Raw genomic sequence first — 15,844 nt, 5'->3', positions numbered from 1 at the left:
CGAGTGTCTGTCAAAGGGGGGCAGATCTAGATTTGAGGCCCAGGCACCTGAAGGTAGCCAGGGGTAGAAGAAGCCAGGGCAGAAAGGGGGTGGAGCTTAACTGGAGTGCAGTAGCAAAGTAGCAAATGATGGGAGGAGCCAGGGAGGGCTGTGGGTGGGGCTAGAAGCAGAGCTAAGAAAGACACTGGTGAGGGGAGGAGCCAGAACAAATATGGGTGGGGCTAGGGGCCTGGAGAAAAATAAACCTAGCAACTAGTGGGTGGAGTCAATGCAAAACATAGGCAGATTAAGGGGCGGGGCTAGAAGATGGGCGGAAGCTGGCAGAATCTGAAGCTAACTGGCATTTCCGACTCCCAATAACAGCCCCGTTTTGCGGGGTGGGCTGGAAAATATAGATCGTGGCAGAGAGTCTCTTCCCAAACTCTCTCCCCACAGCTTTCGAGCCCAGGCTGTGCCTGGGTTTTCTGGACCCTTTCCCCACCCACCTATGTGCCCTCTGGGTGCCCTTGGCTTGCTTCCGGAGCTCACCCGGGGCATCTGTGCCCCAGCTGAGGGTCCATGGGCTTCTTGCCAAAGATCTCCCTCCGATGGCTGAGAAAGGGGCGGAAAAAAAGCAAGAGCCGGCGCAGGAAGAAGAAACCGCTTCCGCAGGTGGCAGAGGACAGCCTGGGACGGGCGACGGTCCGTAGCATGGGGGGCTTCGCCCTGGGGATGACCCTCTCGGGAGCCTATGGGGCCTTGGTCATTTTTGGCCAAGGCTACAGTATTTGGTATTGCCTGCTCTCCGCCATCACCCTGGCCCTCGCCCTCGGCCTTGGCATGGCATTTTCCTGCAAAGTCCGGGTGACCGTCCTGCTGATGCTGCCTCAGTTTTTTTCGAGTAAGTGCCCTTTGCGCCCCAAGACGCTCCTCCTGAAAAAAATAGACCCAAAAAGAAAAAAATGAAAGGGAGCGAGGTCCGAACGCTACCTTTCCGATCCGATAAGAATTGGACGTGGTGGCTCGCTTGACTGCAGCCTCCCAAAACCGCAGCCGAGAAAGCAAGAAGATTTGGATGACGTGCGTGGTGCGGAAAGATGACAACGAGGTCTTGCTGTCAGAAAGTTTGCTGAACCCAGAATAAGACTCCTGGGGGGCTGAATCATAGCCAATGGGGTTCCCCATCCACTGAGGTTGCCCGTTTCAGGGGGCATCAAATGGTTTTAAGGTTGCAGGGGGCAGAGATGAACCCAGAGAACTGGTTCAATTGCTGCAACATTTTGCCTATGCTTCGGTCTCCCTCTTTCTCTCCCCCTCCTACAGAAGAGGGCAAGATGGTTCTTATACTCCTGGCCTTCGGAATGGCCATGGAAGGACCCTTTGCCAACATCATCCGGAATTTCAACCGGAGCGCCGACACCGTCTCGTGTGGTGCTGAACTGGCCCTCAACCAGACAGCGGAAATGCTGCAGCGAGCCCGGGAACCCCTGATCAGTGAGGCAGCCTGTCCGGCAGAACTAATCTAATGAATAATATAATATAATAATAATACATTACTAACATAAGCATGGTTTCCTTCCTTAGCTTTATCTGGATGAGGTATTATTTCTGTTGCGTTTATGTTATACATTAATATATATATCACTATATATAATATATAATATAGATTATTGTGTATCTTTTGTTATCTACTTTGTTCTATTCTATTCTATAATTATCATACATATTAATATATATTGCCATATATAATATATAATATAGACTAGTCTAGTCTAGTTTAGTCTAGTCTTATTAAGTATTGCTGGGAGCCACGATCTCTACTGTAGAAAACGTGTTCAGGATGTGCAGAAATCCAGAAAGCGTCTCCTGAATGATCTGGGGTTCAGCTCTGGCTTTGCCCAACAAGGTGTCCCAGGGAGGCTTGTTCAGCACCTGCCCCCCTTCCCCACTTCTGCCTAGATGCCTTAAAGAAAATCAAGGATATTGCCAAGAAAGCCAAAGTGGTTGGGGACCGTGTCCGAAAGCTTTTCCGGTCTGTCATGGATGCGGTGCGGCATGTTGGTGAGTGCTGGAACTTTTGCAAGAAGGAAAAAGTAAAGGGATTTCCAAAACCTGTCTGAACAGCTGCATTCCTCCCACTGGGCTCTGGGAGACCATAATCTCCATCATCCCCAGCCAGCACGGCCCACACCTGGGGTGGCTGTTGGGAGACTTTGCTCCCCACAAGGTAATTACATTCCTAACCTTCTCAGATAAATGCTGTGCCAACATGATGCCTTATTACCTGGCATTACCAGTTATGACCTTCGGTGGCGCTGTTTGATTTTTGAGGATTGAAGCTTGATTTATATTGGCCTGAACGAGTTAGATGCCCAAACATCTGGGGCTGGTGTACATTAAAAAAAATAAAGAAAATAAAGAAAACACTACATCAGATGCAATTTTTTGCAATAAGAACATAAAATGCTGCAACCAGTTGGCATGAGTCATGCAGGAATCATTTTGGGAGATGTCAAAAGCGAAATATGGGTGCAATTAGTTTTGGACGTGGGCCTGAAACGTAGCAAGGTACAGGCTCTGAACAGTGCAAATGTGATGCCCAACAAAATTTTGCAATACTTGTTGCACATACACACCCACACCCACACCCATACAGGTTTTTTTTGTGGACCCTTTCGCCTTTACAGGCCCTCCCTCCATAAAAATATAATATTAAAAATTATATTTCGTATGACTTTCAATATCTTCTCGGTGGCATTGAATATATGACCGAGCTTTTAATTCGAATTGCCCGTACGTGGGCAGTTGATTTGTATTTGATCTGTATTTGATGTATTTCTATTCTATTGATTGTGTCTGTGTTGAAGGCCAGAAGGCAAGGCCTAAACATAAATTACTTTATTTCCTTTTAATTCTTTCTGGTTGGAAAAAACGTTAAAACATTTTCTGGGCCTTAGGTCCTGTGCCTAGCCCATGCACACACACAGACACACGCACACAGACACACAGTGCCAATGCAGTGTGAGGAAAATAAGAAATACACAAATAAACTCAGGGATTGTAACTCGCCGAACGAGATCCTTAGACGTATCTGTTTCTCCCCCATGTCTGTTATCTGCTGTTTCCTATCTGGCAGCCCATTGCCTGCGCAACGTTTGGTACTTCCTTCTTCACTTGGGCGATATTTGCAACGAGGAGATGGGTACCCCGTATCGGAAGTGCGCCCGCCTTTTTGACAACGCCAAGGACGAGTGTGAACGGGTCATTCCTTTCCTTTCCTTTCTCTGCCATGTTGTCCTTCTCTTCAAATATCTCTGTGGGTTGGCTAACGGTGAGTTCGCTCCCCGGATCCTGCGCCGTACGGGACCAGAGGGAAAGCGTGAGGATTCAGTGGGGAGAGTCGATTCCCCCAAAGCTCTGAACCCAATTAACTTCCTCGAACCCGATGGGGAAATGGATTCAGAAAGGGGGTACCCCGAGACGCTAAACCAGTTTGGAACCCAATTAACTTCCTCGAACCCGATGGGAAAATGGATTCAGAAAGAGGGTACCCCAAGACGCTAAATCAGTTCGGATACTGTGGCCGATCTGGCACGGGGTTCGGAAACGGCTTTTCCAGAATCAGTTTGGAACGTCATCTCGATTGGGGTCGATGGCTCCAACTGAACGCCCGTGCTGAATATCAATGAGAAATATCCTGTTCTATATCAATGAGAAATGTAAGGGTAGATAGGAAAAACAGGTTGCCGGAACTTGTTAGTCGGAGAGGGAATTTTAATTGTTCCTGGGGGATCTGTCTTCACCACATCTTATCAACCGGGTTGTCCTCTGACATCTCCCACTCCTTCCACAGTCCTCCTGGTTTTCTGCATCATTCCTCAGTACATCGTGCCATTTTTGCGTCGCAAGGTTGCCGAACGTAAGTCCAGAGAACCCTCCTCCTCCTTTAATCTCAAATCCCCTTCTGATCTAGCCACCTTCCTGGCTCCCAAATTCTGCCAGAATTCCCCTCCCAGGATACCTGACCTCTGCCTTCCACCTGTTTGGGTTTTCCCGTCCCCATATCTTGGTCTCCCTGGAGGTGTGGCCCATCCTGAGCCTTCATTCCCAACAAGCTTATTAATCCAGCATTTAAGACAAAGCTTCCCCAAAGTCAAAATTGGCAGTCGGTTGATGGGTTTGGCTGATCTCAGCTAATGTGACTCGGATTGCTGGGGCATAGATGGGAGCCCACAAGGAGATCCCAAACCTGAGGGTCTGACTTTCTGACAAAGTCAGAGAGAAGAGCAATTGGCTTCTGTATTTTTAGCAAGAAAACAAGATGGACGTCCCCAGAATCCCCAGCCGAGAATATGTCTTTGTACTTCCCCCTCCAAAGACATTTCACTTAATTTATTAAATTTATATGCCACCCAATTCCTAGAAACTCTGGGTTGGCCACACAGAACCCCCACCCCCCCAAAAACTCAGTATTTCATAGAGAGTTAGCCATCACTGCTGAAAACCCTTTCTCTCTATAATCATGCGGCAGTGATTTCCACCAGTTTCGGATAAAAATGATTCAGGAATCTGATGGGTGGACTAGAGAGCAAAACATGGCTTTATGGGGCGGAGGGTGGGTACTAAAGGCTACATGAAGCCTCTCGTTGCGCACCGAGTGCAGAAACAGGGTGAGATCCAAGGAGGAAGGAGATAAGGGAGATAAATCAATATAAATCCGATGTCCGAATAAAGACAATAAATGTTCTGCCTCTTGCAGCAGCCCACCAAATACTTCTAAAAGTCTCCCCAACCACAGAGGTGGCCCTGTGCTTTTGCATGTGGCCCCGCCCCTGTTAGGCCCCACCCCTGTTATGGCCCCACCCCCTCTTTAGGCCCCTCCCACCAGATGGTTCTACCTGGGAGAGCACGGGGGCCCTTGAAAGCAAGGAAAAAAATGATTTCTCAGCCCTGGGAAATTCTTGGGGTTTCCGAATCCTCTGTCTCCCCCCTTCCAAGCCATCGTGGCCCTGCTCAATCGCGTGCGGGCAGAGTTCGAGTTCAACATCACCACCATCCACCAGTACGACGTGAGCGTCAACGCCAGCAAGAAACTCTCCCAGGTAGCCTTCGACATCATGGAGGAAGTGTCCGAGCGTCTGCAACCGGCACGAGAAGCCGTGGGGCTCTTCGGCTACATGTCCACCCTGGTCCTGCTCTACATGTACATTGGGTGAGACGGGGAGGGGCAGTCACGAGGAGGGGGTCCTGCTGGGGACGATGGGTCCCAGAGGCTGGGCTGCACGTCTAGGGAAGGGAGGGGGATCCCAGCCTTGCTGGTGAGGTCCTCTTTTCCCCACAAGGAACCCTTGGCTCCCCCAGGGCTCTCTTGTACCGAAAGCATTACTTGCACGAGGACAGTTTCGACAACATCTATATCACCCAGCCCTTTCTCGAAATGGATGCCGTCCGGAGGAAGACCAAGAGGCCCAGCGTGCTACCCCTGTCGCCGAAGGAAAGCACCAGATACATCCGTCCAAGTACGCCAGCGGTGGGGTGGCAGGTGGGGGTTGGGGTCAGAAGTGTTTGTGGGGCAAAATCTTTGGAAGCCGAGGGATCCCCGTTCTCCATATCCTCAAGGGCCGAAAGTCCCTTTGCAGAGAAAGAAAACCACAACAGCCACAACGATTTTGTGCATTATTACGCAGCCTCCCTCGTGTTACCGCGCAGGGAACAGATTGCCTATGCTCTGTCTCTGATCTCCATCTGCCGCCAGTTCATCCTGGTCATTCTTCTCATTGTCGCCGACTTCTCGGTCTACTGGCTCTTCGACTTGGTGCGCTACCACCTGGTGGGCGAAATCGTCGCTAGAGGTAAGGTGGATGGGCAGGAGGAGGAACAGTGCAGTTTCCCGTTCTTGAATCTGTCAGGGTGCACACTTCAGGGGTTTGAGGTCAGTGGCTTTTTCTCTGCCCACTCTACCTTGTAAGGTAGTTGTACAGAAGGGAAGGGAAAGGGAAAGAGGAAGAGGAAGAAAGGAGGAAGGAAAAAGAGAAAGAGACAACAAAAGCGAAAGCGAAAGCGAAAGTGAAAGTGAAAGAAAGAATGAAAGAAAGAAAAAAGGAAGGAAGAGAAGGAAGGAAGGAGAGGAAAGCAAGAAGAAAGAAAGAGGTAGAGGAAGGGAGGAGGAAGGAAGGAAGGAAAAGGAGAAAGAGAAAGAAAGAAGGAAAGAGGGAAGGAGGGAGTGCGGGAAGGTACCCTGATAGCATTTTCCTATTGATATTGCTCTGTTCGTTTGACACAGACCTTGGCATAAAATTTAGGAACCAGTAAGACTAACGTCTCTTTCCCTCCTCTTTGCATCCCTTCCCAGGGGGCGGGGGGCAGACGTACGTTGCTTTGCCCAGGGCATCCATCTCCCCTAAAGCTTCCTCTGCATTTCCGAGGCCTTGCCCAGTTAGACTTTCCTGCCTCGCCTCCCTCCTGGCCGAGGGCTGCCCCACACCCGGGGCATCCTCCTCCCCACCAGGGCCTCTGAAGTCCCTGAAAAAGGGGAGCCAAGGAAGATGATCTGTCCAAACCCCCACATGACATGACCGCGTCCTTCTCCTTTTCTTTCTCTGCAGCCCCCGTGACAACCACGATCAGCGTGAACGGTTCAGGCTATACCAGTGAACTCTATCGTGATTTAGTCTCAGCCTTTGACGTGCTCCAGGAGGGAAATATCAGCGTGGTGTCCCCGAAATGCCGTTTGCACCCATCGGAGCCCGATTACAACGGTTACCTTGTGATCGGTAGCTGGACTTAAGGAATGGCCTTCTCTGTTTCTGCTCTTCCAGCTTGTCGAGGAAGAGACCTTGCCAGTTTCACTGGATTTTTCTTCCTCAAATCCAGTGAAACTGACCGGGTCCTCTCCCTACCCTGTTTCTCCAGAGCAGGGTTTCTCAACCTTGGCCACTTTAAGACGGGTGGACTTCAGCTCCCAGGATTCCCCAGCCAGCATGCTAGCTGGGGAATTCTGGGAGCTGAACTCCACCCGTCTTAAAGTGGCCGAGGTTGAGGAACCCTGCCCAGAGAATGAGTTAGCAGGAAGATTTTTAAAAAAGCAAAAAAACGGGGATGGGAAGAACTAGACAGTTATGGATTTTTTAAAAAAGTGTCTTTGGGGATTGCATTAAAGCAGAGTTGAAGGCTGGACGTGACTCATACATGAGGGGAATGCCAATGCGTCTTATCTGCGCTCCGCGGAGAGGGATGCATTAAAAAGCAGAAAACTCTAATTTGGTCACGGTGCTTGAATGCATTCATTCGAGTCTAAAAAGGTTCCCTTTGGAGAGCTTTAAAGTACTTTCAGCGACAACGTGGCTCGTTCCAGCTCTCCCGCAGCACAATTGCTGAGTTGAATGCACCGTTGTGCCCACTTTAACCGAACCAGCATGCCTATAATAAGACACAGCAGCGGGGCGTCCGAAGAGACCATAGAAATCCCGTCATCCCCAAGCAGGGCCAGAGGGTATCAACCGTGCCCTTCCGCAAATTCCTGCTTATCATTTTTGGGGAAGCACTGACGTAAAGGGCTGGAATTTCCTGCTCCCCCCCCCCATCCCTTCAATCGTGCAGTTTTTTTCCCTCGGTCAGCCAGAACATAAGGTGAGGGTGCGAAATTTGCACAATCTTTGCATTTGCACTTCCTACGCATTAAACCGTGAGAATCAAGTTTACGTTCCCGGCGAAGTCACGGAAGGAAAAACTATTCCGAATCCATAAAGGCTCCTCCGTGTTTTAACAGGGCTTTCCCTTTCAAGCGGAAAGGGGAGGGCTTTTTCTGGAAGGAAAAATGAATAAAATCCATAAGCCGTAGTCCTTTTGCCCAGTCCAGGTGAAGATGCATAAAGCAAGTTGAAGATACAGGATGTCTGATATCGGGCCAAACTTTGCTTAAGAAGTTTCTCCTAATGGTTTAGCCCAACATCACAGCTCTGTTCCTTCCACCTCTTGCTTCTAGCTCTGTCGCAGTCCAAGCCAGTTTCCCTTCCAATAATGACAAGCATAGACTTGTCAAGTTGAACGGGCTATTAGAGGTCATCTATTCCAACCCCCTGCTGAAGCAGAGACTCGTTGGTCGCTCTTCTCTTTCTTTTTCTTCCCCAGGCCTCATGTACGGTATCTGTTTATTCAGCGCCATATTTGGCACGTACATACAACGTATGCGGCGAGCTCTCTGCGCATGGTATTACCCTTCTCGGGAGCGGGTGAGTATTTCCCACCCTTCTCCTCTGTCTTAATATGCCATAGATTGTTTTAATGTCCTTTTCCATATCAGGCTGGCAGTCTGCCAAATTTCCCTAAGCAACACCTGAGGTTCAAAGAAAATAAAATTTCCTCCCCAAACGCAGGAGCGAATTTGCTACCTCTACAACACTATTTTGACGCGAAGGACTAGGCTAACAACCGCTGTGCTTAAGGCTGTGCGGCAACGCTCTGCAGATGAAGGCCACCGAAACATTTTACTCATCTTTGCAGCCAAGTAAGACATTTCCATGGCAGTTAATTTGAATGCACAATTCCGTAAAAAAAAAAAAAATTCTGGGCATGGTATTTTTATACCCTCATCAGAGATGTGGAGAAAACTATTCCATTCCCATTGGAATTCACCCGACTTCTTTAATGTCACCTTTTCAAATCAATGCACCCACCCAAACAGTCCAAATTCAGACTTTTTCAAACTGTGGAATGCAGTTTGCTATTATTTTTTAAAACCGTCGACTGTATAGGGGAGGCCTGTTATTTGTTAAAAATATAACACAACATCATTTGGTGAGAGAAAACGAGACGTGTGTTTCTGGAGAGATTGCAAAGAAAAATGCGTTATGTTTGGAGAAACGTAGACTGAATGAAATAGAAATTTTAGGGCCAACAGTTTGGGGTAGGGGTGGGGGATGCTGAATTTGAGGAACTGAACTGGAGGAATTTGCAAAACTGAGGTGAGACCTTAATAGAAACTGACATGGACAGAGTCACAAAAGCGAGATGTCAAAGCTGAAACTGACAGTTCGCCCAAGGGACGAAATGGCAAGACTTACCACAATAGTGGTGAAATGGTCAGATTCCCTCAAATCACAGCCCAGTGAACCGATTCACAAAAGACCAAACTCACAGGAAGCACAGTGAGCTATTTCTACCTTCATCTCACTCCTTCACACTCCCACACGTGCACACTTGCCTTCCTCTCCAGGTTCCGTCTGTGTAGGTGGTTGGTTAAGAAGTTGGGCATCCATGAAGTGTATTGTATGGGCTGTGGGATAATCCACAGGGACGCGGACAGCGAGGACTTTGTGACATGCATCACACCAGCGTGCCGAGGTTTGGAAGTGGGTAAAGGAAGAACGCCTGTGGGGGGGAACAGAAGGAACCAAGGGAGACTTCTTAATGACCAACTGGTTTGCAAGCTTTCCAGATTGGACCAGAGGACTAGTCTTGGAAATATTTAGCCTGTTTTCCATTGGAAAGAAATGGCTTTCACATTCCCCGCTGTTTGGGTGTGGGGCAACGAGTCTGGACTCACTCTCCCTCCTGAACTAGAGGGATAAAGAGGCTAAAATCTCATTTTGACTTACGATAACCCTTTGGGGGGAGCTTTAGGACTACAGGTAGTCCTCACTTAGCGACCACAATTGGGACTGCCGCACTCACTAGGCAAAAAAATCACACAACCGTGATGGGCTTACGACCCTACTTCCACTTCTGTTGTTAAGCAAATCACTGCGGTCCATAAGGGAAACATCCCCTGACCGCGACTTATGATTTTCCTTCCACATTCTCTTATTCCCTCTGCTTGTCACAAGTCAGTTACGTAGCACACAAATGGCGATCACGTGACTGTGGGACACTGCGACGGTAGTAAATGCGAGGATTGGTCACAAACCTTTTTTTTTTACACTGTCGTAACTTCAAACAGTTGCTAAACAAAGCGGTCGGTAAGTGAGGTCTACCTGTACATTTCCCGAACGTTAGATCTTCTAAGGGTCTTTGGGCTACAATCCCACCTGGCTGAGGAATATGGCTGCTGTGGCCTAGCCAACATCTAGAGGCCCAAAGTTGGGGAGATGTATTGATGATGAACTAATGTTGCTTGGTGTCTTTCTTCCCTTGCCAGGAATATACTGCCCCGAATGCTACAAGCTTCTCGACAACATCTGTTCCATCTGCATGGCCCCGCTCACTTACCAGGGAGACATGGATGAGGAGATGTAAGTGTTGGCAGCTTCCAGTCCTCATGGTGTCCTTCTTTTGGGTTGATCTTCTGGAGTCTTTCTATAGGAAGGGAGCGATAGGGAGAGGCCGCTGCCCCACATTCGGAGGACTGCCTGTGCAAAGGTCGGCGCAGGGAAGCTGCGATCCCAGATGCAGCTCTTCCTAGGTTCACACGCAGCCATTCCCACAACCTGCTGAGTTTCCTGATTATTTTCGTGGGTGTGGCTCAACATCTTGGGCAAACTCAGTCTGTCGGGTTATTTTAATGCTTTGCTATCTTGAGCAAACTCAGAATTCAACAACTTTGTTCAACAAGCTATGGGAAACCCCAAGCTAGTAAGCCTCATCTTATTGTAGTCTGTTGCATGAACAATAATGTGTCCCCAACTTTTTCCTATGTTGGATTTCCCCACACTCTTGTTTTGTAGGCCCTTGACCTCCATGGATAAAAACAAATGAAAGATGTAGGGGACATCTGGGTCATGAGGGGATACCTCCCCATCACAGGGTTTCTCACAGCCTTAAAAGTCCATGCTTAATGGTTTGAACCCCTTCCCAATGAACTTATCTGAATTAAGGTTTGCACAGGGTGCTACAGGTCTCTTGATGTAATGGTATGTGGGAAAGACCTTAGGAGATGGGGCGAAGAGACGCTGCCTGGGGAACAGTCAGATAAGAGGGAGCTGAGCCCTCAGCTGCATAATGGATGGAAAAAGAGACTCAGAAGAGACTCTCTCTAGTTCCTCGGGCTGTAAAGGAGATGTGGGGGGAGAATTGTACTTTCAGACTTGCAAGATTGTGTTCATGTAGCTTTACCATAAAGTAGAATGAGCTCATCTGGTCGTGTTTCCTGTCTGGTCTACCTGGTAAGGCTGACACTTGATGAACATAGCTTGATGCACTCGCTGGCTTGCTTCACTCTGATTTATAAGACAGGCCCCAGTTGGGTGAGTTTTCCCAACATGCCAAGCCTTAAATCAGATTTATAACTCCCAAGGGCTGAAGAAACGAGAAGACAGATTGTGCGCGATCTACCACCCCAGAGGAATGAAACAGGAGAATAGGAAATCATTGCGCTCCAAGAACCGTAACCAACCTAGCCTCCAGTCAGGAGCAATGGGAGGCTCACCAGATGTGGAGTGTCAGCGGCCCCCTCCATTAAAGGATGTGCTCTAAACCCATTTTCCTTGGGCCTGCCCTCCCCTAGGGATTCGAGTGACGAGGAAGCTATGGCTCTCTGGACTAATGCTGTGCATGCGCTGCGCGGGATACCAGATGAAAAACGGCAGAGACAGCGGCAGTTGTTGAAGGGACGGATCGAGCGGGCTGTGAAAGGAAAAGGCGGGTGCCGCGCGTTGCCTCCAGAGCTGGCGAAGAAAATCTTGGCCCAATTGAAGGAGGAGGAGGAAGAGGAAGAGGAGGAGGAAGATGGTAGCAGGAGTGAGGAGGATTTATCCTCCAGCTCAGACGAAAACAGCAGCACTTCCTCCAGTTCTGCCGCAAGGTGAGAAGTCAAAGCCACCATCAGCCGTCCCCACAACAGCTCCATGCCATGAGACAGGGACATTTTCAACAGATAGGACTGCACCGCAGGGGTGGAAGGGTGAGGAGGGAGAGCTGCGTCTCTCTGTTCTGTTCTGTCTGGCAGGCAACCAGCTAGAGTGGAAATGGGGCAGCCAAGCTACACCGGCAGGGTTTCTGTGTTGTGCTATGGCCCAGTTGGCTGAATCAGGGTTTAATCATGGAACATTGGCTGAATTGTGGCTTAATCATGGAAAGAAGCCGCCATGGGTTGGGTGGCCAGTCAGGTCCTAAACAGTGAGTTGTGAATGGCTGGGGGTGTGAAACTTGCTTTGTCAGCACCAGGCAAGCTACAGGGTGGCTTGTGAAGGTAAATTAGGAATATATATATATATATATATATATATATATATATATATATGTATGTATGTATGTTTGTTTGTTTGTTTGTTTGTTTATTTTTATTATTATTATTATTTTTCCCCCTCACCCCTTTTGAGCAAAGAAAGGCCCAAAATATCTGGCTACCTTTTCAACTCTTTACGTGTCAGGGACTTTCTGGCCGAAGGTGCGACCTCACAGCAATAGAAGTAAAGAAATAATAAAATGAAATTAAAAAATGCTTCCTTTTTTCCTTTCCAGCCATCTTGACTTCAGCTATCAGAAGGAGGCTGAGACAAGCAGCGGGGAGGAATTGGAGGAAGTGAAAACCGACCGAAAACCTCACTCGAAGAAAGATGCAAAGAGAATCCGAAAGAAATGATGTTTCCCGTAGACTGATAAACAAAATGATTCAACAGGACAAAATATAGCATTATTCTTTAAGCTCCTGATGATTCTGTGGATCTTTCCGGATTGGGTTTTTGGCAACAATACAGAAATTGTGGTCATTGCCTTTCTTCCAGTGATGTTTTTCCAGTTTTCTGATCCATCTCCCAGCACAAAGATTTCCTAGTGGTCTCCCATCCTCAGTACTTACCGCCCTGACTCGTTTTACTTTTGGAGATCAGACCAGGTGGTTTTTGTGATGGCTCCCTCACCCCATCAGGGACATCCAAAGTCAGAAAGGCATTTTACAAGGCCCCACCGGAGTAGGATTTACAGTGGAAAGCTAGCAGCGCAAGGAAGGTTGCCCCAAACACAGCTGTACATTTACCATGCGTTTTTTTTTTTTTTTAAATAAGCAACTTCCTTAAAGGCTGTGGTCTGGAGTGTGTACACATGGCCACGAGAAAAGTGAGCAAAAGATACACCAACACACGCCCGGGTAAACCAACGGTTCCCTGCTCTCCATTTTATTATCAAGCCGTCGGAACAGACAAGTCACCTTGAATTCCAGCACACTTATTATTAACAATAGTTTAAAAAAATAAAACCAAAGCAGGAGCCATCCCCTTTTCCCAAATAGTCCAAGAAAATATGCTTTTTTTTCCTTAGCGCTCCCCCTGCCAGGTAGGACATTGTGAGAGAGAGGCTAGCCCTGTGGTTACTCAAAAGACCGAAAGGTCACTGAACGATAACCTAACCTCCTAGGAGGGACCACAAGGGGAATGATGGGGGAAGTGAGGAAACTAAGACAGGAAACAGCACAGAAAATAAACAGGAACCAGCTTTTTTCTTTCTTTCTTTGTTTCAAGTAGCTAATTCAAGTTTAAACACAAAGGCACTTTTAAAGCTAAGGAAGATCCAGCCATTTGCTGGTGGGGAGATTGAGTGGGTGGAAGGAGAGGGGAAACGGGGATAAATATATTATCTCTCTTAAATATAGATAAGCTCTCGGCAAATACTTCTGGAGGATCAGCTCTTCCTGCAGTTTTCTGGCCATTTACCCCCCGCCCCAAACTTTAGCTACCTCAGTCCAGGAGAATGCAAAACATGTGCAAAAACAGAGTGGGAAATTGATACGCCTCCTTTCTATCCCTCCCACCGTGAAGGCGTACCTTAGTGCAATCGAGACGGGAATTCAAGGAAAAGGGCGAAAAAGACTCAAAAGGGGGTTCATTCCTTTTTTTTTTTCTTTCATGTGTTTGTTTTGTGCAAACTTCCTTGGTGTACCTTTGGTGGGGGTGGGGGGTGAGGTTTCAGCAGTGTAGGGGATAGGATTGCAAGGGAGAATCCTTCCCCCCACTTTATGTGCTAAAGATTACCATTTTGCAACAAGCTGCGGGGGGCGGGGGACAGTGAGCCAAAAAGCACAGTAGGAAAGGGGGGGCAGGTTTTCCTGCAGCACGTCGCAGCCCCCACCCTTTCTCGGCATGGGCGGACGAAGCTATAAAGAATCCGAGCATGCAGGGACCAGCCTGCTGCACTGTGCAAGATGGCCACCAGGGGGCGGCCAAGGGGCAGCATAGCTCGGTTGGGTGATGAAATTCCAAAAAACAGCAGTGTGGCTCACAGCAGTGCCCAAATTTTGAAAACGAGTCCGTTTTCCAAATCACCCGATCGGAGGCTTCTCCAAATCGGCTGTCCTGGATCCGTAGGGAATGTCCCAGTGGGATATATTGACCCAAGCCTCTGTGTTGAGTCCACATGCTGACTGGATTCTGCATGCTTTGCATGGGCCTAATGTGGATGCCTGCGGGGAGACTAGGTTACCCCCATCTCCCCTATGCAGCAAGTCTGTGGATGATGGGACTGAGAGTAGGAGGCAAGGTCAGGCCACCCGCTCTGCGGAGAGCCCGTTCTAGATGACCTGGTTAGAAAAAGCTGTTCTCTTCTTCTCTGCCTTCCTAAGTTGAAAAAAAAAAACCCAAATGCAGGAACCGAGCCCTGACATGCAGTCCAAATGGATGCCAGGTGTCTGGGCAAGAAAATTTGGTATAATTTGTGTTAGAATTAAATTTCTGCACTCTCAACAGGAAGAGGAGCCAGGTTTGCTGCTCTTCTCCCTCCCCGATCCTAAAACGGGTCAAAACCACATCCTTACGATAACAGAGAAGGGAAAGAAGAGGCTGCCCCAGTTCTCACTCTATCCCTCCCTAACCTGGGCCAATGCCCCCAAATATAGGCTCCCCTGAGTGCTGCCTCCCCCTGCCATATCCCTTTTGTCTGTGGGGAAGCAAAATCAACTGCACCCCCTCCTCCAAACAGCTTCACCCTTATCTGCTTATTTTTGACACCCTGAGCAAACATACACCAATCTGTCTTTGGTGTGCCCCCCCATCCACCCCTCCCATCCACTTGACCCCCACCCCTTGGCTTTATAGTCTGCTTAAGGCACGGAATCAGAGAGTGGGGAAGGCGGGTCCTAGTGCATCTTGTCTCCGTGCCATTGGCCGGGGAACATTCTATCATCTCCCCTGTGACGGCACAGCGGAGAGGATAAAAAAAATAGTGCATCGGCGAGTCCTGACATGGTAGCTGTCCAAGGAAGCCTACGCCATTTCAGCTGCTGCTGTGGGGCCATCCTTCTGCACCCCCTCTTCGGCCCCCTCTTCTTCCTCCTCGTCTTCCTCTTTGGGGGCAGGGGACATTGTGGCCCCCCCAGGAGCCCAGTAGTGGCGCAGCTCCTCCATCCGCCCATTGGCCAAGCCAAGGTGAGCGGAGGACACGGGTATCCCGGCGGGTGCCAGGGACTCGGGCTCCTGATCTGGACCCCGCCGTCGGCGCCTGGTCCGCACTTCCAGACAGTTCTGACCTTTCAGGTGGCGCTGGAGGTGGTCATCCTTGGCAAAGGCCTTGTGGCAAAGGCAGCACTCGTAGGGACGGGCGCCCGTGTGCAAGTGGAGGTGGTTTTTCAGATCGTAGCTGTGCAGGAAGCGCGCTGAGCAGTGGGGGCAGGAATAGGGACGCTCACCAGTGTGTTTGCGCATGTGGATCTTCAGCTTGTCATTCCTGTGGAAAGAAGAGACGAGGAACATGGGTGTAAATTGAGGGATGCACTGCTATGTATTTAACACTTAAGTTTCTAGTCTTTATGATGGTGGAGAGAAAGCCAGGAAGACAGAGTGGGCAGGGGGGCTTAATTTTGGGGATGCAGTTAATACTTTTTAAAAAACAAATTACTACTTGAGCGTTGGTATTAGATATACAAATTAGCAACATCATCATTATTATTGTTTTTGTTGTTGTTTAGTTGAGGTCTACCAGATAGTTCTGACTGGGTTTGGTA

The 15,844-nt window shown here is 48.8% G+C and overlaps 2 protein-coding genes across 5 annotated transcripts in view; one reads left to right on the top strand and one right to left on the bottom strand.

The window, feature by feature from the left end:
- Positions 1–316: 316 nt before the first annotated feature.
- On the top strand, positions 317–12,902 carry DCST2 (DC-STAMP domain containing 2). The gene is made up of 15 exons (XM_007436291.3): positions 317–880; positions 1,303–1,473; positions 1,939–2,040; positions 3,116–3,310; positions 3,833–3,898; positions 4,978–5,191; positions 5,341–5,498; positions 5,667–5,831; positions 6,585–6,752; positions 8,110–8,210; positions 8,355–8,485; positions 9,194–9,321; positions 10,115–10,208; positions 11,420–11,716; positions 12,376–12,902. Exons 1-15 carry the CDS (start codon positions 559–561, stop codon positions 12,494–12,496), a joined length of 2,433 nt encoding a protein of 810 aa, XP_007436353.1. The 5' UTR covers positions 317–558; the 3' UTR covers positions 12,497–12,902.
- Positions 12,903–14,472: 1,570 nt separating this feature from the next.
- Positions 14,473–15,844, bottom strand: part of ZBTB7B (zinc finger and BTB domain containing 7B) — a 28,022-nt gene continuing 26,650 nt past the window's right edge. For all 4 annotated transcript variants that reach the window (XM_088137256.1, XM_088137259.1, XM_088137257.1 and 1 more), the window contains exon 3: positions 14,473–15,567. In XM_088137256.1, coding sequence (XP_087993382.1) covers positions 15,108–15,567 — 460 coding nt within the window. In that variant the 3' untranslated portion in view covers positions 14,473–15,107. The remainder of the gene's footprint in view (positions 15,568–15,844) is intronic.

This window comes from Python bivittatus, unplaced genomic scaffold (assembly GCF_059951505.1).
Source record: "Python bivittatus isolate LINGU-HERP-01145 unplaced genomic scaffold, Pbiv_v1 ctg000180_np1212, whole genome shotgun sequence".
NCBI classification, from domain to species: Eukaryota; Metazoa; Chordata; class Lepidosauria; order Squamata; family Pythonidae; genus Python; species Python bivittatus.
Note: the sequence above shows the minus strand (reverse complement) of the source record. Positions and strands in the feature narration are given on the sequence as shown.

Coding starts and splice junctions, on each gene's coding strand:
- DCST2 (XM_007436291.3), top strand. CDS start 559: ATGGGCTTCTTGCCAAAGATCTCCCTCCGATGGCTGAGAAAGGGGCGG. Junction 6,753..8,109: donor CAACGGTTACCTTGTGATCG/GTAGCTGGACTT, acceptor TTTCTTCCCCAG/GCCTCATGTACGGTATCTGT. Junction 8,486..9,193: donor TTACTCATCTTTGCAGCCAA/GTAAGACATTTC, acceptor CTTCCTCTCCAG/GTTCCGTCTGTGTAGGTGGT.